Source organism: Cydia amplana, chromosome 25 (genome assembly GCF_948474715.1).
Source record: "Cydia amplana chromosome 25, ilCydAmpl1.1, whole genome shotgun sequence".
Classification (NCBI taxonomy): domain Eukaryota; kingdom Metazoa; phylum Arthropoda; class Insecta; order Lepidoptera; family Tortricidae; genus Cydia; species Cydia amplana.
In genome coordinates this window covers 1,753,444-1,775,070 of record NC_086093.1, presented here as the reverse complement: position 1 = coordinate 1,775,070, position 21,627 = coordinate 1,753,444, and the positions used below count along the sequence as shown (strand labels likewise).

General features: G+C 39.6%; 1 protein-coding gene across 1 annotated transcript; it reads right to left on the bottom strand.

Moving 5' to 3' along the window:
- Window positions 1-218: 218 nt before the first annotated feature.
- Window positions 219-17,395, bottom strand: LOC134659524 (uncharacterized). Its single transcript, XM_063515188.1, has 9 exons — window positions 17,373-17,395; window positions 16,480-16,571; window positions 15,998-16,136; window positions 14,922-14,990; window positions 13,731-13,841; window positions 4,066-4,244; window positions 2,743-2,882; window positions 1,760-1,894; window positions 219-370 (listed from the first exon to the last, which is right to left on the bottom strand). Exons 1-9 carry the CDS (start codon window positions 17,378-17,380, stop codon window positions 242-244), a joined length of 1,002 nt encoding a protein of 333 aa, XP_063371258.1. The 5' UTR covers window positions 17,381-17,395; the 3' UTR covers window positions 219-241.
- Between the last annotated feature and the right edge of the window lie 4,232 nt (window positions 17,396-21,627).

Here is a 21,627-nt window from a genome sequence, read left to right as displayed (position 1 = left end):
GCCGCTCTTATACGCTTGCATTTGTTTAACATGCACGCCGCACGCCCCGCTCCGCTGCACGCCCAACTCGAGCGTCCACTCAGGCCTTACACTAAAGGTGTTAACTAATTTAATGAGCGATCCGAAGCTGGTTCTTGAGCCAGTCGGTAAAATGCCACACGTTGACGTAGGTGGTCACCGAGTCATCCTGTCTCGATATGGCTAGGCCGTGCAGCATGTAACTATAAAGGTGTAAACTAATTTAATGAGCGATCCCAAGCTGGTTCTTGAGCCAGTCGGTAAAATGCCACACGTTGACGTAGGTGGTCACCGAGTCATCCTGTCTCGATATGGCTAGGCCGTGAAGGATGTATAACGGGGTCGTCACATGCTGAAACAAACGGTCATGTTAAGTATTAAAAACAAAAAATATCGATGACAATTACATATTACCTACATATAAATTTGATATACCTAATGCTTGACGGGTTAGCTTAGCCACCAAGTGGATGCCGGTAGAGCGACGTGGACGTGGCAGATCCAAACGGAGATGGCGGGACGACCTGGACAACTTCCTGAACAACTGGCCGGAGGAAACACCAAACCGGGAGTCGTGGAAATCAAGGGGAGAGGCCTTTGCCCAGCAGTGGGACACTCATATAGGCTCATATAGGGTAAAATCCTAGTCCTAAATCCTTCTTATTGATACGAATATTTTATGAAATTCTGGACCAAATTATAACTGTTTTGACAATCTCTCTTTATTTATACTTACAATTAATTAAGCATTCTAATTTATTTGTTAATTGTTGGTAATGTTTTATTTCTGGATTTCTTCTTTGTTTGTTTTTGTTATTGTTTTTATGTTTTTATTGTTGACTGATTGATTAAGTATTTATTTGATATTTTATTATTGTATTTGCATGGCTTTTGTCTATATTCGCAAATAAAGAATTGAATACTGAATTTAAAAAAAATGCTAGACGGCCTTACGGGAAATAAGAATGGGGCATGAATGGGGCCAGTACAGCGGTGTGACACCGCTACAATGCGATTGGTTGATGAGTTCGCATCACGCGCGCGATTGGTCGCAACTTAGTTGCGTTAGACGATTGACGATTAGCACGTTTCTCAAAAGCTTGTAACTTGTAAATAATACAAGTGGAAGTCCCTTTCTAATGAAATCTATCGAAAAGTGACATCCGCTTGTATTACAAGTAACAAGCTTTTAAGAAACGGGCCCCTGAGCCCGTACCATGAGTCACTGACAGTGTCAAAACTGACATTTACGCTATCAAGAACGTAATTTACTTTCTAATTTCTATACATCTCGTTTGCACTAATATGCGAGTACGAGCGAGATGTATAGAAAGTAAATTACGTTCTCGACGGCGTTTATGTCAGTGCCAAACTGGTGGTAGCCGTACTGGTCTCGATTTACAAAATACTACTTATGACATAGGTATATACTTATTTGTATTTCGTATATGTATATGTTTATTCAATGTGATTGTGTGTGATATGTAAACGTAGGCTCCATAATGTTTTTGCAACACCTACTTTTTCGATTATTTCTCTGTTTTCCGCTACCCAAAGGTTGTCTGGAAGAGATCGCTCTTTAGCGATAAGACCGCCTGTTGTCTGCCTCTATATTTAATCAATTGTTCTTTTCTTGTGTATCTTTTTACTGAGGTGAGGATTCTATCTATCTACTTAGTGCCTGAAACATGATTTTTATTCCGCAATTGAAACTTGTTTATTTTTATGCCGAAGTAAGTACCTGCTCTTTGCAGAAGAGGCCTGCAGCCTTCTCCGGTTCATAGTCCTTGGGTGGTGCCACGGCACATGTCAGGGAGTCCGGCGGGGCTTCGTGGGCCTCCGTGCATGCTGTGCGGAGAGGTATTATGGTGTTTAGCTGAAACGGAATATAAATATTAGCAGGCGTGGCTCACTCCGCGATTTCGTTGCTTTGCTACAGGTAGCTAAAAGTACATCCGTTCCACACCAATTTTGGTGGCTAGCCAAGCCGCGCGTGGCGCTGTCGCCACCAGGACCTAGCGGCCATATCTGTGCTGATCGTAACAGACGCGTTTTGTTAGAGAGTGAGTCTTCTGTACCTAGTACTATTATTTATTCTGTGATATTAGGTAAAGGGTACACGGAAAGAACATGTCTAGTCACTTTAGTAACATTTTGAGTAATGGCGGTTTTAAAATATCATAATCTGTGGTAATTCCGTGACCAGGCCGCGTAGCCAACGTTGCCAATCGCTAACGCTCCGTAGCGAACGAAAAGCAAATATCACTGTCACACTAATGTGGGAGAGTGATAGAAACACAAAGCGATTCGATGGCAAAGCGATAGCGATTGTCACCTTGGCTAGGCCGCCAGGCCCCGTAGACAACATACCAATCGCTTACGCTCCGTAGCGATCGAAACGCAACTGTCACTGTCATACTAATACGGAAGAGTGATAGAGAGACACAAAGCGATTCGATGGCGAAGCGATAGCGATTGTCACCTTGGCTAGGCCGCCAGGTGCCAACTTCCAGATCATCAAGTTACAGTACTTAGTGTAAGGCCTGAGTGGACGCTCGAAGCGGAGCGTTCGGCGGGGCGTGCAGCGTGGCTGTGGGCTCACGCGTGATGTGAGCAGCGTGCACTAAGGCCGCTCCTATACGCTTGCATTTGTATAACATGCACGCCGCACGCCCCGCCCCGCTGCACGCCCAACTCGAGCGTCCACTCAGGCCTTACACTTACACGGATATCCTTGTCAGAGGTGGTGAGGCAGGGGGCCGCATGCGAAGGCGGGGCCAGAGGCAGACAGGCCGGGGAGGCCCAAGCCGGTGTCGATTCTAGTGAGAGGAGCTTCAGGATGGCTATGTTGTTGGTGTCTTGACCTGGAACATAATCAACAACATAAACGTTATTTAACAGTTTACTATAACCTCTAACCGCCCATACGTCAAACCTTGCCAAGCAAAATGAAATTTTATTTTGTCAACACAAAGTTCAAATTAGAATGGAACAGGAGACCTTTTTATAGGTCACTGGGCGGCTAGAGCAGCCATACTCTAAGTGTGTTCCGCGGAACCCTAGGGTTCCGCGACACCCCTGCAGGGGTTCCGCAAGAATTTAGAACACTATGCTTTAGTCGCCTCGAAAAATTTGACTATGCCGCGACCGTATTGTAGGGTTCCATCAAGTATTTCGCTTTCCAAAAGGGTTCCGTAAAAAAAATAAGATTCAGAACCGCTGGGCTAGAGGATAAGTAACAGTTCCTGAGTCAGCGAATGTACCAGAAATCCTGAAAAAGACGCCGTTCCTTTTTCGGGGACGTGACTCGTATGGCAACTACCTACAGTCGCCAACAGATATATCGGAGCAGTAAAGGCGCTCACAAATATCTGAACACGCCTCTATTGTCAAGGCGTTAGAGTGCGTGTTCAGACATTGTGAACACCTTGGCCGCTCCGATATATCTGATGGCGACTGTACCTTAATAACCTGCAGAAATATGTGTTATACCTATACCTTTGAATTTAGAAGTTTAATCAAATTTTATCTTCCAAATGTGTCGTTATCCATGAAAAGGGACCCTATTGTTGATGGCGCTTACGCCATTATTAACGATGCTCCGATATAAATACAATGCCGCGCGACGCTGTGCGGCGTAACCGCCATCGACAATAAGGTCCCTTTTCATAGATAATGCCACAAATATCGGCTTATTAGTGTTATCAGAAGTGTGAATAAGTTTTTGGCAAAAATTTAATTTTTGGTACAAGCTTTTATCGCTCACTATACTTTTCTTACGACAGACAACTAATACTCATCGAGACAATTTTAAAAACCCCTAACACAATTAGGTTGCGTTGTTTCATCACAGAGTTCCTATGGCCGCCTCCTGTCTCCATCATCAGATCAGTTCGACAGTACCATATTATTGTATTGTCATCAGAACTACATACAGCTGCCAATTTTCATGACGCTACGATCCTTGGAAGATGGTTAAATTAGTTACCTTAGTAAAAAAGAGCGTCACGTACCCGACACTCTGGAATGCTTACTCAAAATCCTAACCTGCTTTATAGCCGCTATGTACAGTGACTTTGCCGACAGCAGCTCGCTGGCCTCCTTTCACGAACGACACATCCAGACCCTCGGCAGACAGACCCTGGACGCAAGAAGCCAGGGTCAGGAGCGCCATGCTGTCTTCGTGGACAAATGACGCGGCGCAGAGCGGGGTGAGGGAGTTCTTTCTGAAAACAACAAAAAAGGCAAAATATGTAGTCTGTGCGGGAAGAGAAGAGTCGTGGAATGTATGGGGCCCAATGCATTCCACGACTCTTCTCTTTCCGCACAGACTCTAGCTTACACACATATTGTCAGGTTTGACATACTAACGCTGTTTGAGCCCATATTCTAAGCTTCTGATTACCAGGAATAGGCTACATGACTAATTTTCATTTATGGCATCAATCGATCGGGTTTGTTTTTAGGATCAAATGTCTATATGGGACCCATTGCATTAAAGTAACACAAAAGTCAGAAATTGTAGTCAAAGGCTGACAGTCGCACTTCACTCGCGAAACGCCCTATACAAAACGGCAAGGGAACGTGACGTCAAGGTCTCTGGGAGCCCATCTTGTAGTATGGACAAAACAAGAAAATTGCGTTTTTGTCGGTGAAATATTGCGTTTATGTATATAGTTGCTATACAATATTTTTTTGGATGAAATGTAAGGAATCGAATGGTACCCTTACTTTTATAGTTTTTGGAAGTTAAAAAAAACTTAAATTTTGAAACTTTCAGGTCCTGTATTTTTGTAATTTTTCAATATTTTATTTTAATATCCACATTATTGTGATAAATTGCTCGTTTGCTATATATTTTACTAGATTTTGTTATAAAATTCAACATGTGTCATCATCCCTATTGCATGGAATAGTTGAATGAAGTCAGTGCAGATCGGTAATTGTAGAAATTTGTGTATTTCAGCTGATATAAGATGACAAGATCTAATCTGTGGATATCGCTATTATATCGCCAAGACTAGCGAAATAGCAGCTTGTTCAAAACAGCTGGTAGGTAGAAAACAAATCCTCTTATTTGTTGATTGATTTACATGATTAGTGCATTGGAAGATTGCATATACTCAGCATCCAGCAATTACCATCCAACGAGCTAAAGGAGAGAAGAGAAGATGATGGATACTTACTTGTAAACCCAGGCCCGTCAAGGGAACTCTCCTTGTAGCAGAGCGCGGGGGGCGGAGCCCCGCTTGCGGGGCTTGCCACCAGGATTGTTTGTTATTTATGGTTGCTTAATGAATACCTTGAAGACTAAAGTCATGAATACATGCTTATTACCTTGTCTGACATACGGCTGTCAGACGTGGAGGTTTACTCAAAAAGCTATGGAAAAATTAAGGACTCGCCAGCGCGGAATGGAGCGCAGTATGCTAAACATCAAAAAAATACAAAAGATTAACCATACAAAAATAAGACAATGTAACCCCCCACTACCTACTAAATACTTACTTAAGTAACCATAATATAAACAACCCCTTTAGATTTACCCCTGAAATTTGGCCATGTGATTTAGTCGAGATCGTCTAGTCTAGCGTTAGGACCCCTCGAAGTGAACCGCGGTACCCTAAGTTCTTTAATGAGTATCAGCTAAATTTTGGACTCTGATTTTATTTACAATTACCTGGACTTTAGGAAAAGTATATTATGATATTGGAAGCACGCTTATTATGATGTTAATGAATAACTTGATAAAATACAGAAATAGTACCAAAAGTTACCAGAATTTATTAGTGTAATGTAAATGGAGTTATATTTTACTTCAAATGATATTATTTAGGTAAATGCAGCATATATGATGATACTGATATAAAAGAAATATATTTGGTAAAATGAGTTTAAAAATGGGGTTGGTAGAAGCCTGCTACAATCTATTAAGCCTCAGGGATAACATATGAGTAGCACTCCTGGGGTAAGCCCATTTACACCTAGCATTTCAAGTTAATATTATTAACTACCAGCTTCTATACGAAATATGCTACCCATACGCTCGATGCAGGACTGGGGGCTCCTAGTCCAATCAGCAAGGTCAATTGGAACTCCTACCCTACTCTTTAGCCAGACGGGCTATGACCAACACTTCGGAACCTATGCGTACCTAGATGGCTATGGAAAGAAGTGTCAAAGTATCCATCAGTCATCAAAATTACTATTCTTTTTATTACAAAAACTAGGGATGCGAATCCCATTTCCATTCCCCAGAACTAAAATATAAACTGTATTTCTAGTCTTTTAGAAGTATAAACGAAGTACTAAGTTTATTTATTAAAAATATACTATATTTTATGAGACTGAAATATCAAGATGAGCATTATTTCACTCAAAATATCCTTTGGATTACTCTTGCCTGCCAAAGGTTCCCTAAAACAGCTAGTCGTCGATTTCCTATCTCCGAATAGACTGTGTTCCTAATCCCAACTTGATATTTATGATTTTATTGTGTAAATACCTTAGAAACATGATTGTAATACTCAGTACCTCGTCTTTACACCAGAAAACCAGAACTTCATAAATAAAAATAGAGATAAGATTTTACGTTAATTATTTTCCCCAAATAATTTAAATATTGGAAGATCTAAGCAATTCAAACCCTATACCTATTTACGCACAATTTTAGTATAGCGAGACCGTAGTTGAAGTCCCTTAAGAAGAAAAATACATCAGTTTTACAGACCAAGACTAAAACGAACCCTAAATTCCGAATAATTAGTGTGTGAATTTACCCTAAACCTACCCTTGTCCCTACTCTAGTATAACCAAAGCACAGTTCGTACTTACCATCGACCTGGTACTTTGGAATATACGCAAGTGTATCCCTACTAAGAAGCTGTAAGAGTTCGGCGAGCGATTCCGAGAATGCAACCTAACAGCTCGTGGACTTGTCTCCCCCCATGGCGGGTTGCACAAAGGCAGGGTGGCAACATGGGTAAGACAGGGCCCTATTATGTATATAAGTGGTATAAATAAATATATTTAATATACGAAGCCTCCAAATACTGTAGATTTCAAATGGGCCCAGATTACTCCGGATGATGCGCACGTGACATCCCCATTATTCATCTAACAGCTGGACATTGGAGAGCTAAGGAGGGAGACGTTTTTCACCTTCTATGTTGGTAAAGAGAAGGTGCCAAGATAACCCTCATCTTGGAGCAAAAAGACTCCTAGACAGCTCACATTTAACACCGCAAGGGGTGAGCGGTCCAGTCGGACAAACAGTCAGTCCAAACAATGATCTGGTTTTAAACTATATAGCAAAAGACCCCATAGTAAAACACTAAAAATAACTAGGTTCAATTTTACGAACCAAACTACTCACAAAATCAAACTAACTAAACACAGAAGTGAAATTCCCTTAAACACCGCTATCTAAGTTCAGTTTTATGACGATATTGTCCCCACAAAACCAAACACAGACACGCTTTCCAAGCCCCTGTTATGCAATGATATTGTCCCTGCATAACGTGACGGCACTTAGAAAACACAGTGTAGAAAACTTCACTATAACAACACACAGTAGCAAAGAATCCCCGCAATAGCCCAAGTTCAGTTTTACGACGATATTGTCCCCGTAAAACTAAACACAGACACGCTTTCCAAGTCCCTGCTATGCAACGATATTGTCCCTGCATAACGTGGCGGCACTTAGAAAAACACTGCGTAGGAAACTTCACTATATTTAAATCCCGTACACGGTAACAAAGAATCTCCACAAAAGTCTAAGATCAGCTTTACGACGATATTGTCCCCGTAAAACCAAACACAGACACCATTTCCACGTTTAAATTCACCAGGATAATTCCCGGCAAAAACAAACATAGTAACAGTAGTAGAGGAACTTTGCTCACCGAATATTTAAACGCCCGAGAACCAGAGTCACTGCTAGCCGATGGTTGATAGTGAGGGTGTTAAGTGAAATGACCTTTTTTTGCTTGATTAAAGCATGAAACTTGGCACAGTTGTTCCTTATATCAAAATAAGCCGATTAAGATCGGTAGCCCGAGGGACCCCCCGCTTAAGCCCGAGAGGGGGGGGGGGGGTCAAGTAGCGCCCCGCCCGGCTTCATTCTAAAAATTCTAACAGGCCCCGTTTAGCTAATAGGTCATATTTGGTATCAATTTCGGATAAATAAATAACGTAGAATTCATTTCTGGTATAAAAAATTGCAATTTGTTGAAAAAAATAATAAAAAAACACAAAAAATCTAATTTTTCAAGTGTAATTTTTGTTTTTTATTTATTGTCAAAATTAAACTGCTTGGTTTTTCTACATACAAAAAATATGACAATAAAGCCTATTTAATGCAGATTTTAAAAACATAACTTTTACTAACCTTTATTAAAAGGAAATTGCATAAAAAAAACTTATATCGTCTCGCGCCGGTGAATATCTTTTTACCGACATCGGCATCGATATAGACAACATCCGAAGTGCACACTCTGGAGACCGATTAAATGTATTGTTTATTGTTGTAGATTCTATTATAAAGATAGAAAAGCGTACAATTTTTTTTAATGTGTCGTTCAGTGAAAAAGGGACCTTAAAAAAATTATCACAGCCAGCCTCGTGTTTGTATAGAAGCATACTCGTATTTAGTTAGTGCCAGCCACTCCATGGACTCCATGGTCCCTGTTCTCAATTAATAAGAAGTAAACTGTAAGTATTCTTTAATATACTTGCTTATTACATTATACCACACTTTAATTTTGCGTCTTGTGTATTAATACAGTTCCTTCCCCCGACACATGAATGGGTACATTTCGTCATTCACGTATATATGTCAGTTTCAACTATATTCTGGCCACAGTAGGGTTGTCAGAACAGTTTGGAAACAGTCGTCTGCTCCTTGTTTTCATTCCCAAGAAGATGGACTGAGCAAGTTTAAAGAGGAACTAAAGTCTGACCCCAAATATATAATCCTATCCTGATAAGGCTGCTTCTATTTCAGTAGTCGATTCATGTAAAGAATTATTTCGGGCATTTTTTAATTATTTAGCAACGGCTTTATCTGTAAGTATCACTTTACTTTGCTTTACAAGGTTATTTCACCTATCATCATATAAAGGTATAATAAAGTTTTGGCGAATGCTATTTATTTACTGCTATTGCTCCATCCTGTAGGAGCTTGAATCCTTGTATCGGCCAGGCTAAAAAGGGTCCATGCTTAGATCTCACTTTTATACACCTTATATTAAATAGGGAACCCGGGTTCAAATTCTAGAAGGCATTTATTTGTCTGTTTATCGTGAATACTTGTTCCTGAATTACCTATGGATGTTTTGAGTATATGTATCAAATATATATGATATATATCATGTAGTACCCACATCACAAGTCTTATTGAGCTTACAGTATTACATGGTCGATCGAGAGAATGCTTGGAATACGAGTACGACTCCTGGTTTTTCAGGGCCCAATATAAATAAATAAGAGTTTAATTTACCATGACGGTAAGCTTCACTTATAACCATTGATCTTTTAGTGAAACTCATTTCTTTACCACTAGGTATATCATTTTGAGACACTGTGTTGACAAAACTTCGAAGAGTTAAAAGTCCTTATTTATGCCATCGCGAAATTGTGTAGAGAAACATGTCACAAGTAATGTTCCTCGTGAGATTCCGAATACTCCAAGAACCATGAAAAGTCCGATTCATTTAATATGATGGCCCTAGTTGCAGATGCTGTAAAACAGTCATTGCAAGGTATTGATACGCACAGTAGACACGAACGTAGTCATAGCAGCTAGACTAGATTCATGCGTACGAATATTTCCCCAACTACAGGAATTGTGGGCTCACGTTGACACAGTGGAAAACACAATTATATCACATGACACACCATTGCATCCAGGTCAGGGAATTATATTTTAAGCTAATAAAATTATCTATTCTATAAGCTAAGTAAACTATCTTTTATTTACCCTAAAAGAGCGGAAGTCTTACCCCTGTTTCGAGCATTCAGTGGAAAGGGGAGAAAAAGTGAATTCGAAGCATGGAATCTGTTCAGAGTTCAACCAAACCACTACAAGGATTCAAGCTCTTACAAGATGGAGCAATAGCAGTGGCTAAAAGCATTCCCCTAAAATACTAAAATGTTATTATATGATCGGTAATATTGCAATATTGAAGAAGGCAAGTTATACCGGGATATTGAAATGAAGAGTTGTATAATGTTATACCTGTTCTATGAGATTAAGTCACTGCTAAATTATTTTATTATTAAATTCCATAATGTATACCTACTTCTAACAAAAGGGAGCCATATAAATGCCCTATTACGCGCAGTGTACCGAGGGGTTGATGTTTAGGTTCAGACGTTAGTTCGTCGTCAAACTTGCTCAGTCCGTGTGACTTCTTGGGAATGGAAGCAAGAAGCAGACGACGGGTTCCACACTGGTCTGACACCTGCTTTGGTCAGAATATGGTTGAAACTGACCAGAAGTAAATGCAAACCGGAATAGAAAACGCGATGCAACTACATGAATGATGAAATGTACGCATTTATGTGTCTGGGGAAGGAACTCTATTACGACACAAGACGCAAAATTAGTGTGGTAGGGTAATTCGCCAGTAACTGGCCACTTTTAGTAACTGGCCACCCAAAACCAAAAATTCATTTTAGGCTAGCCAGTGGCCAGTTATTGAAAGCTGGCCAGTTTTTGGAACCTTATACTAAAATGAATTCTGCTTATAGGTGAATAGAATTCATTTTTAGTTTAGAGCGGCTAGTTATTAAAGCGGCCAGTTACTGGCAAATTATTCTATAATGTAATAAGTAAGTAGATTAAATAATACTTACAGTTTACTTCTTATTCATTGAGAACAGGGACCATGGAGTCCATGGAGTGGTTGAAATTAACTATGCTTCTATACAAAAGAGAGGCTCTATGATAAATTTTTCCAAGGTCCCTTTTTTCACTGAACGACACATTTTTTTTTCTAATCAAATATTATGTACGGCTTTCTATCTTTAATATATGATCTACAATAATAAAAAACACATTTAGTCGGTCTCCAGAGTGTGTACTTCGGATGTTGTCTATATCGATGGCTACGTCGGTAACAAGATATTCACCGGCGCGGGACGATATATGTTTTTTTAATGCAATTTCTTTTTCATAAAGGTAAGTAAAAGTTATGTTTTTAAAATCTACATTAAATAGTCTTTATCGTTATATTTTTTGTATGTAGAAAAACCAAGCAGTTTAATTTTGACAATAAATAAAAAACAAAAATTACACTTGAAAAATTAGATTTTTTGTGTTTTTTTATTATTTTTTTCAACAAATTGCAATTTTTTATACCAGAAATGAATTCTACGTTATTTATTTATCCGAAATTGATACCAAATATGACCTATTAGCTAAACGGGGCCTGTTAGAATTTTTAGAATGAAGCCGGGCGGGGCGCTACTTGACCCCCCCCCCCCTCTCGGGCTTAAGCGGTGGGTCCCTCGGGCTACCGATTTTAATCGGCTTATTTTGATATAAGGAACAACTGTGCCAAGTTTCATGCTTTAATCAAGCAAAAAAAGGTTCGACCTTTTTTTGTTACTTAAAACCTTAACTATGAAGAATGAATGAATACCGGCGGTCCGCTCCTGCCTTTTATACTCTTTTACTGGCGACATACTGGCGACATAATGGCGACATACTGGCGACATACTGGCGACATACTGGCGACATACTGGCGACATACTGGCGACATACTGGCGACATACTGGCGACATACTGGCGACATACTGGCGACATACTGGCGACATACTGGCGACATACTGGCGACATAACGGCGACATACTGGCGACATAACGGCGACATACTGGCGACATAACGGCGACATACTGGCGACATAACGGCGACATAACGGCGACATAACGGCGACATAATGGCGACATACTGGCGACATAATAGCGACATACTGGCGACTGGCGACATACTGGCGACATACTGGCGACTGGCGACATAATGGCGACATAATGGCGACATACCGGCGACATAACGGCGACATACTGGCGACATAATGGCGACATAATGGCGACATACTGGCGACATAATGGCGACATACTGGCGACATACTGGCGACATAACGGCGACATAATGGCGACATACTGGCGACATAACGGCGACATAATGGCGACATACTGGCGACATAATGGCGACATAACGGCGACATAATGGCGACATAACGGCGACATACTGGCGACATACTAGCGACATACTGGCGATATAATGGCGACATAATGGCGACATACTGGCGACTGGCGACATACCGGCGACATACTGGCGACTGGCGACATAATGGCGACATACTGGCGACATACTGGCGACATAATGGCGACATAACGGCGACATAATGGCGACATAACGGCGACATACTGGGACAAACATTAATCAGAAAGTACCAGGATACCATGACTGAGGAAGAGGTTATTTGCCCCGTACCTATTAGCGATATGCAACCGACGACCAGTGATTTATTAAGACAAATGTTTACCAAAAGTACCAGGCTACCATAACCGAGGAAGAGGTCAAAAGTCTTAAAGTTCGATGCTACCAAGATCTATCCCTTTCACGCTTGCGTCTTAGAGAAAGACGGAGATATTCTCAATGACGTCTACGCCCACATTCACAGGCAATAATCGGGTAGTCAGTTTGAGTAGACTAAATTGTAATAAAAAGGAACGCTTTATGGCCCCTCTACACGCACGAACCTGCAAGCATTATTTTACTTTGGGATACTTTTAGTCTCTTTCCGAAAAACACTCCCGTGTGGAAGTATTCTACGTTCACCAGTAGCAAACATACTCAAAACATAGCGGGAAGTTTAAAATCTTAGGAGTTTTTGGACTGTTTGTATTAACGCTGTACTAGGAGTTCAGACTTCAATACGACCGAACGTCACACTGTCAATGTCACTGTTATTCTAATGCCAAAAGTTCACATATTTGGGTTAGTTTCAACTTGTGATAGTTATTTTACGCAAGTTATTAATCTAAACAGCAAAAAATTTATAGTGGGTTATATATTTAACGAGACCACAAGTGGCAAAATATGAAAAAGTGTGCTTCAAGTTGTAATTGTTACACTATCCATTGGAATCATGTACGAAATACGCGACTGAAGGGGATCTTAGTATTCAAGGTATTTCTTTCTAGTTTGCGGGTTTTGTAATGAACAATTTAGGTTAATATTAGGCAATAGGTATACGACCAGCCACAACAACACACAAAGAGCATAGATGCTCTCAGCTATGCCATGGAGGGCTTTGGAGGAGGCCTTCACCTGTGAACACGGGGTTCTTAAATAACTATTTAAAACATAAATCAAATAGGTATGTAAACAATTTTTAAATGTTCATGAAATAAAAGGCTTTTTATTTTTATTTTTATTTTATTTTATTTTATGAATACCTATGTGAGGAATACGAACAGACCTACTTACTAGGAATAGTTAGATATAGACACACACATAGGTGTAGACAGTTTTCTGTAGCTATACGTTAGACCGGGCCGTATCCGGGCCAGAGCTTCCGGCGCTTACTTTTCTATGACAGGTGATCACGTGATGCTTCCCATAGAAAACGAAGCTCCGGAAGCTCCGGCCCGGACACGGCCCGGTCTAACGGGAGTCATCCTTTAACGAGAGATATACGTACTTGTAAACCCAGGCCCGCCAAGGGAACTCTCCTTGTAACACAGCGCGGGGGGCGGAGCGCCGCTTGCGGGGCTTGCCGTCTGGATTATTTATGCCGCACGCGTCGCTTAATCTGCGTATAAACGTAATATTTATAGGTATAAAATATGACAGACAAAGAGTGTATAAGGGAGAAGTAGAAGAGGGAGTTGGAAGGGGCAGACCTCGGCGGACTTTCTCAGATCGGGGAAATCCTGAAGAAAAGCCAGGTCAAGAGCACCCTAAACCGGCGAGCATGTATGAGGAATGTTATGAAAGTAACGGAAGCGAAAGAGGTATGTCAGGATCGTAGCAAGTGGAAATCCGTGGTCTCTGCCTACTCCTTAGGGAAATAGGCGTGATTATATGTATGTATGTATGTATACATACAGTATATGTATGTTATGTATAAAATATACAGGTCCCGTAGACAACATGCCAATCGCTAACGCTCCGTAGCGAGCGAAACGCAACTGTCACTGTCACACTAATATAGAAGAGTGATAGAGAGACACAAAGCGTTTCGTTGTCGAAGTGAGAGCGCTTAGTCACCTACGCTAGGCCGCCAGATTTATTTGTAAGCATAGTACCATAAGAACCTACCTATAGACATAGAGAAATATAAAGACAAGAGTGCTCACTCCATACATCAGTTTTGGCATAGAGAAATATAATAAGACAAGAGTGCTCACTCCATACTGATGTATCATCATATGTTCAGACTAATAATTTCAGTGTCTACATCTAGCATCGAGTAGCGGAACTATCAGTACTGCTACTTGACAATAGATGTAGCACCGACCGGAAAGTCTTATCTCAACAGCATAAGACTTTCCGGTCGGTGCTACATCTATTGTCAAGTAGCAATACTGATAGTCCCGCTACTCGATGCTAGATGCTAATAGTCTTTTTGGTACTAAAACTGATGTATGGAGTGAGCAATCTATGTATTTTTTTCTCTATGGTTTTGGTACCAAAAAGACTATTAATTTCAGTGTCTAAAAATATGTAGCACCGACCGGAAAGTCTTATGCTCAACAACATAAGACTGATGTATGGAGTGAGCAATCTATGTATTTTTTTTCTATGCTATAGACAAAAATCTCCCAACTTATGATTCAAAATTCAAATCTAACGTATTATCGATATACCTATTTTGATTAAAGCCGAGTACCTGTAGTTGACAAGGTCTTGTTGCTGGACGCAGCATATCTGGGTGGTGGCGCATGACGAATCTTTTAATCTGAAAATTATGGAAAAACAAGTAAAATTAGTTATTATCTGAATAACACAATAGTCAAGTGACTGACAGTCAGACAGACAGACGGATGGACATGGCGATAATACGGGGAAATGTGGTAAGCGATTGATACTGTAACACCAGAGGGTTTGAAGCAGACAATATACTAGTACCTACAGAGTACTTATACATGCCCTCCTTTAATCCTGCTGTCTTGTATGAGGGTGTGGTTACGGAAGTAACATTCCTGACAGCCCTTAAGGTCAACACAAGACCTATAGCCTGAGACCTAGATGCTAACTATATGTACTGCAGTTCCACCTGTCCTCCTTTGATTCTGCTGTATGAGGGAGTGGTTACGGAAGTAACATTCCTGACAGCCCTTAAGGTCAACACAGGAAAGGCATTAGACCTAGCCTTAGACCTAGATGCTAACTATACTTACTGCAGTTCCACATGACCTCAGTTAATCCTGCTGTCCTGGATGAGGGAGTGTTTACAGAATTTCCTGGTAGCCTCGGTCTGAGCCCTCAAGGTTGACACAGGACACGATGAGAGCTAGCTCAAGCTTAGACCTAGATGCTAACTATACGTACTGCAGTTCCACCTGTCCTCCTTTGATTCTGCTGTATGAGGGAGTGGTTACGGAAATATTATTGTAAGGTTAACTTGAAGAGATCCCTTAAAGAGATAAGTTCGCCTTTGTACTAATGACGAATGTTATTTTTCCTGTTTTGTTCTGATTTTTGTACAATGAAGTGTTTTACTACTATTACTACTAATATTCCTGACAGCCCTTAAGGTCAACACAGGAAACGCATTAGACCTAGCCTTAGACCTAGATGCTAACTATACTTACTGCAGTTCCACATGACCTCAGTTAATCCTGCTGTCCTGGATGAGGGAGTGTTTACAGAATTTCCTGGTAGCCTCGGTCTGAGCCCTCAAGGTTGACACAGGACACGATGAGAGCTAGCTCAAGCTTAGACCTAGATGCTAACTATACGTACTGCAGTTCCACATGACCTCCTTTGATTCTGCTGTCCTGTATGAGGCTGTGGTTGCAGAAATAGCACTCCTGACAGCCGCGTCCGGAGCCCTCGAGGTCGTTGCAGCCCGGGAGCCCCACTTTGCTGTCATCTTCGTCTTCTGAAAACGATCAGAGCAAAATGAAAAGAGTGGGGTGTTTAGCAATGTGCAAGGAGCGGATCATTCTCAAAATTTCCGAAATTTCTGGAAACGTCCATGAGAAACTTTTCACGCAAGTTTCCAATTCGAAAGTTCCCGAAATTTAACTTTCGTGAGACATATTTTAAACTGTTTAGACGACAACGGTTTCACTCATTTGGATTTTTAGTCGCTATTGGCGCTATTGCCGTCGGGCCGAATTTCGCAAGTCTCTCTCTTTTACTCCAATGAAGGCGTAATTAGAGTGACAGAGAAAAATGCCCGCATTTGCGAAATTCGGTTCACGCGACTCCACTGTTCCCACCTGATATCCCGAAGATCTCGTTAATAATCTCATCCAGCGAGGGTTCCGTAACAGCCACAGCATACTGGACCACCGCCAGCACCGCCAAGAGCCTGGAAGATACGAATAGATAACAATACAATACAATACAGTACAGTACAGTACAATAGAATACAATACAAATCCTCTTTATTGCATAACCTCAGAATAAATGTACATGGAAACGCAAATAATACATGAAGACAGAGGTAAACAGGTAAACAACAGGCGGCCTTATCGCTGAAGAGAGTTAACCTGCAAGTTTAGGATTCAATTCAAAATCTTGGAGACCCTTTACATCTCTAAGGATAATTTGATGATCGATTTTTTATTATACATATAATATTTTATATCTGACACTTAGAGACTTTTACATCTCTAAAGAATCTTAGTAACTAGGTACCTATTTGTCTGTTGTTTGTATATATTTTTTTATAGTGTAATTCGACATTTAGAGACTGTATACATCTCTAATAAAGTAGGACCTGGTCGACCAACTTAGCCCCATAGTAAGTTTCTCAGTTCACAGAATATTACAGTTGAAAAAAAAAAACTTACAGGATTATAATATATTTACAGTGCGCGTTCAAAAGTACCTATGTGCTGCCTACATTTTATTTTTTGTTTTTATGTATACAATGTAGCTATTAGACAATTTCAATTAATATGATGATGATTACCATTTCTTCATACACACATATACCTACACATAACAGTACTGGTATATATCTACAGAAGTACATACAATAACAAATGATACAACATCATAAATATCGTAGCATACATTAAAATAATATTAGTTATTTCCTTAACAAAGTTCATACAGGTTTTTCCTACTTCAATTGAGGTTATGTTATTAATTAAATTGACTTTACCTGATCATTTTTCACAGTTAAATGTATACTTAATCACTAAACTAAATACACTAATATTGTCCACTCATGGCCATCTCAGACTTATTATTACTCGTATAGGTAATTGAAGCTAAAATAACAGAATCGGTGTTTTGTTTTCCCTATATAACACAAACTTACCTTAATACACTTGTAAAAACTTATAACAATCTTAATTTTCCATAATTAAGGTTGATTTTAGCTTGACAAAATCTTTATGGATGTATAAGTGTAACTGGTTATATATTTCTGGTTTGGGACTTGTTCGCGTATTAGCAACTTCATGCAATAGCGGGCACTGGATTTAAGCTGTTTTGAACCTTATTTTAAAGGTTTAAGGTAGAATTGGGAATAGGGTTTGACATTATACATATTGATAAGTGCAAGAGATGAGCACTGGTCATTTAAATAGCCGGTCTAACCGACTCCGAGTTTAATATGGGTAATGAGTTAAGGATAAATCACGAATAAAACAATTAAAATAAAACTAGAGATATGCCGAATACGAATATTCGGCCGAATGTTTGGTTCTGAATTTAGATAGTCCTGGCAGTATTTAATAAGGTATTTGACTACCAGTCAAGTCAGTTTCTTTTTTCGAACTTGCAAAACGATTTTGCTAACTTTGGAATTTATATGAAACACTAGCATGTGACGTCACAATCAAATGACCTACTCTTTATAGTTTTAAAATAGAAATCGTGTCTAAAAATAACTGCTATTAATCTTCTGATGCTTTATTTCATGCATGGTGTAAAATTATTTATATTAAACACACTCAAATACCCCATTGACAACCGCTGAAGTAGAAAAAAATCTAAAGCTACCATTGACATATATCTCAGGACGTGCACTCGGTGCACTAAAAATGGTACTAGTTCAGCGGTGTCACTCACGAATTCGAGCTAATCCTACAGTCTAACGCAACTAGTTGCGATTGCGACCAATCGCGCGTGATGCGAACTCAACAACCAATCGCGTTGTAGCGGTGTCACACCGCTGTACTGGCCCCATTCATGCCCCATTCTTATTGCCCGTAAGGCCAGTCCTGAGATATATATACGTCAATGAAAGCTACGGAACCCTACAGAAAACAGCATCTTCCGAAAGACCTGTAGGTATCCTTGCGTGAGGTCAGTCGCACAAGATCCTGCGCATGCGCAACTTGTCTTTAGTAACATGTTTGTTTATCTCGTGTGGTTGTGTTTGTGTGTGGGGCACGGATTAGCGCAAGGTATGCTTTGGAATAAGTAAAAAAAAACCGGCCAAGTGCGAGTCGGACTCGCGCACGGAGGGTTCCGCACCATCAACAAAAAATAGAGCAAAACAAGCAAAAAAACAAGTAAAAAAATGGTCACCCATCCAAGTACTGACCCCACCCGACGTTGCTTAACTTCGGTCAAATAACACGTTTGTTGTATGGGAGCCCCACGTAAATTTTTATTTTATTCTGTTTTTAGTATTTGTTGTTATAGCGGCCACAGAAATACATCATCTGTGAAAATTTCAACTGTCTAGCTATCACGGTTCGTGAGATACAGCCTGGTGACAGTGGTGACAGACGGACGGACGGACGGACGGACGGACGGACGGATAGCGGAGTCTTAGTAATAGGGTCCCGTTTTTACCCTTTGGGTACGGAACCCTAATAAATAGGCACAAGGGTAACGGCTAGTCCAGGGGGCCAATTTTTGAATATCGACCTCTCGATTTCGTGTATTATTACGTTCAATAATATCTCCACTACTAGGGTTCAGGCGGAGTATGTCACTTTCTTAGGACGTCACATTCTGAGTTTGTCACTTTCTGACTTTGTCACTTTCTGAGATCGTCACATTCTGAGTTCGTCACTTTCTGACTTTGTCACTTTCTGAGATCGTCACTTTCTGAGTACGACACTTTCTGAGGACGTCACTTTCTGAGAATGCCACTTTCTGAGGACGTCACTTTCTGAGTTCGTCACTTTCTGAGTTCGTCACTTTTTTAGCATAGGTACGATTTAACAGTATAATATACCTGCACGAAAGATGTATACTGCCAGCAACCAGATTAGCTGTTCGACATACGGTCGCTTTTATATCCTACATACCAATACCAATCTCTGTTTGCCTTACGCCTGACTGGTAGAGAATTCCATTTGGCAAAACGTCCTATGTGTCGTGCAATAAAATGAAAATAGAGAAATAAATAATAATAAAAAACAATCTAATTATGTTTCAATCAGAGTATTTAATTCAGAATAAGTACTTTGAAACTACAAGCACCAAAACATTTAGCCACAGATTGGAGTTAGGCCGGCAACAGCTTCGATTCAATACACATAAATGTTTCGCACAGTAGGAACCATGATTTTATCATTCGCCGCTGTGATTAGCTCGTGAAGGTATCACGGCAAGCTCGCTGACACCAGTAGAAGGTCATTCCAACATATTTACATTTAAACGGACTGCCGCTCCTTTCGTGACAACATATTCTTCAGCATACCGCGTCTTCTGTCATGTCTCCATAAACTCAAACGTCTTTTTTTCTGATGATAGTGTAAATTTTGGATACCTATCTGCGTATAAAATCGGCATTGCAGTTTTGTTTCAGACAATATTTCTTCTCGTGTCATTTGTGGAGAATAGGCGTCAATGGATTTTTTCTTCAAAGCGTTGCCGAATTTCAGAATATATGTTCAGCCATCAATCACTTCTGCGTATGGAGTGATCCATACTCTCATAGTTCTCATGTTCTTTATTTGTTTGTTTTCTTCCTATATAGGTTACGCGATGAATTTTTAAATTATTATTACATTATACTTTTAGCCTGACAATAAAAATCTAGCATGTCGCCGATTTGACATCGCTGATTTTTTTTCTATTTAAAATGCGAAACTACAAAAAGGTTATATATAAGTAGTTTGTCAAAGGACTGTCTCATTTCAAACATAGACAGAGATAATCATACTATCTTTGTCTTACTACTACTACTACGTACTAGCACCCAATAGAAAAGGATGAGTATATTTTGTATTGTTCTTATTTAATGACAAATTGGTTTGACCAACTATACTTTACAGTCCGTTAACTCTCAGAATGAACTTCGTTTTTCGGGTAAAATCGGACGTAATCGCGTAATAGAAAATAGAAAATATCTTTTTTAATGTTGATCCTAGCGAAAAAAAGTAGCATTATTTTATAAGAAATCTCAAATAGATTATTTACGTAAAATATATTTTTTTGCTGTGGGCTACCGTTTACGAGTTATTTACGAATAACTAAAAAATAACAACCTTAGAATAAATTATACGTGACTTTCCCACTTTAATATATTTTAAAACATTGATCCTAGCGAAAAAGTGTACTGAATCTTTTTAGGACATCGTGGTTTGTACCACCTTGTATAGAGTAGTTAATACCACCATAACTAGTAGGTAAGTAAATATTTAAATTCATATTAAAATATGTGACTTTTAAGTATTTACTATATTTACAAATTAAATTTAAAATTATTGTTTTAATTTATTCTTTTATTTTAGAGTAAATTTGAATTAAAACTAGAGATAAAATAAAAAACACAAACTATAAAATATACTTACTTACCTACAAAAAAAATGTGACTGTTATTACAACTCTATATAATTTCAGCCAGAAGTAGTAAATGACGGTGTGACGTTCTGCTTTCAAATTCTGATTCTATTTTATATAGAATATGACAAAAACTCAAATATCAATATAGTCATCAACCAAAAATTAAGGATAACGTCATTAAATTAGGGCTTATTTTACGTTGAGACAATAGGTATCCCTAACTTTTTGCGGTAAGTTTAAAACTTTTTGTGAGTGAGTAAGAAAGCAGAACAGCAGTATCACTTTCGCGTGTTACCGCCGATACCCGATGTAAGTATCTTTCTAAAATCCGAAGGTCATTAGAGTTAACGAACTGTAGATAATATGTTGCGCTAGCTTCGACCCGCGACTTCATCTGCGTGGAAATATAATGATGATGATGATGATTTATAAACAATAATTAGGTCCTTCCCAGGGCCTCAAATCACATCCATACATAATTTTATGTAAATATAAATAGTGAGTTACTGAAATGTTCTGCCGCCAGAGTACAGCACAAAGAGTAGTATAATATACAGCTCAAACCGTAACTTATATAGACTCTGTACGGAAAGAGAAGAGTCGTGGAATGTATATTGACTATATTGTATAGGGCCCAATACATTCACGACTCTTCTCTTTCCGAA

Bases quoted from the DNA above. Each gene is read 5' to 3' on its own strand.
- LOC134659524 (XM_063515188.1), bottom strand. The intron at 2,883-4,065 runs GTTAGGATTTTG...ATTATGTTCCAG, and splicing joins ACATAGCGGCTATAAAGCAG to GTCAAGACACCAACAACATA. The intron at 371-1,759 runs GTACTTACTTCG...CGTTTGTTTCAG, and splicing joins GCCTCTTCTGCAAAGAGCAG to CATGTGACGACCCCGTTATA.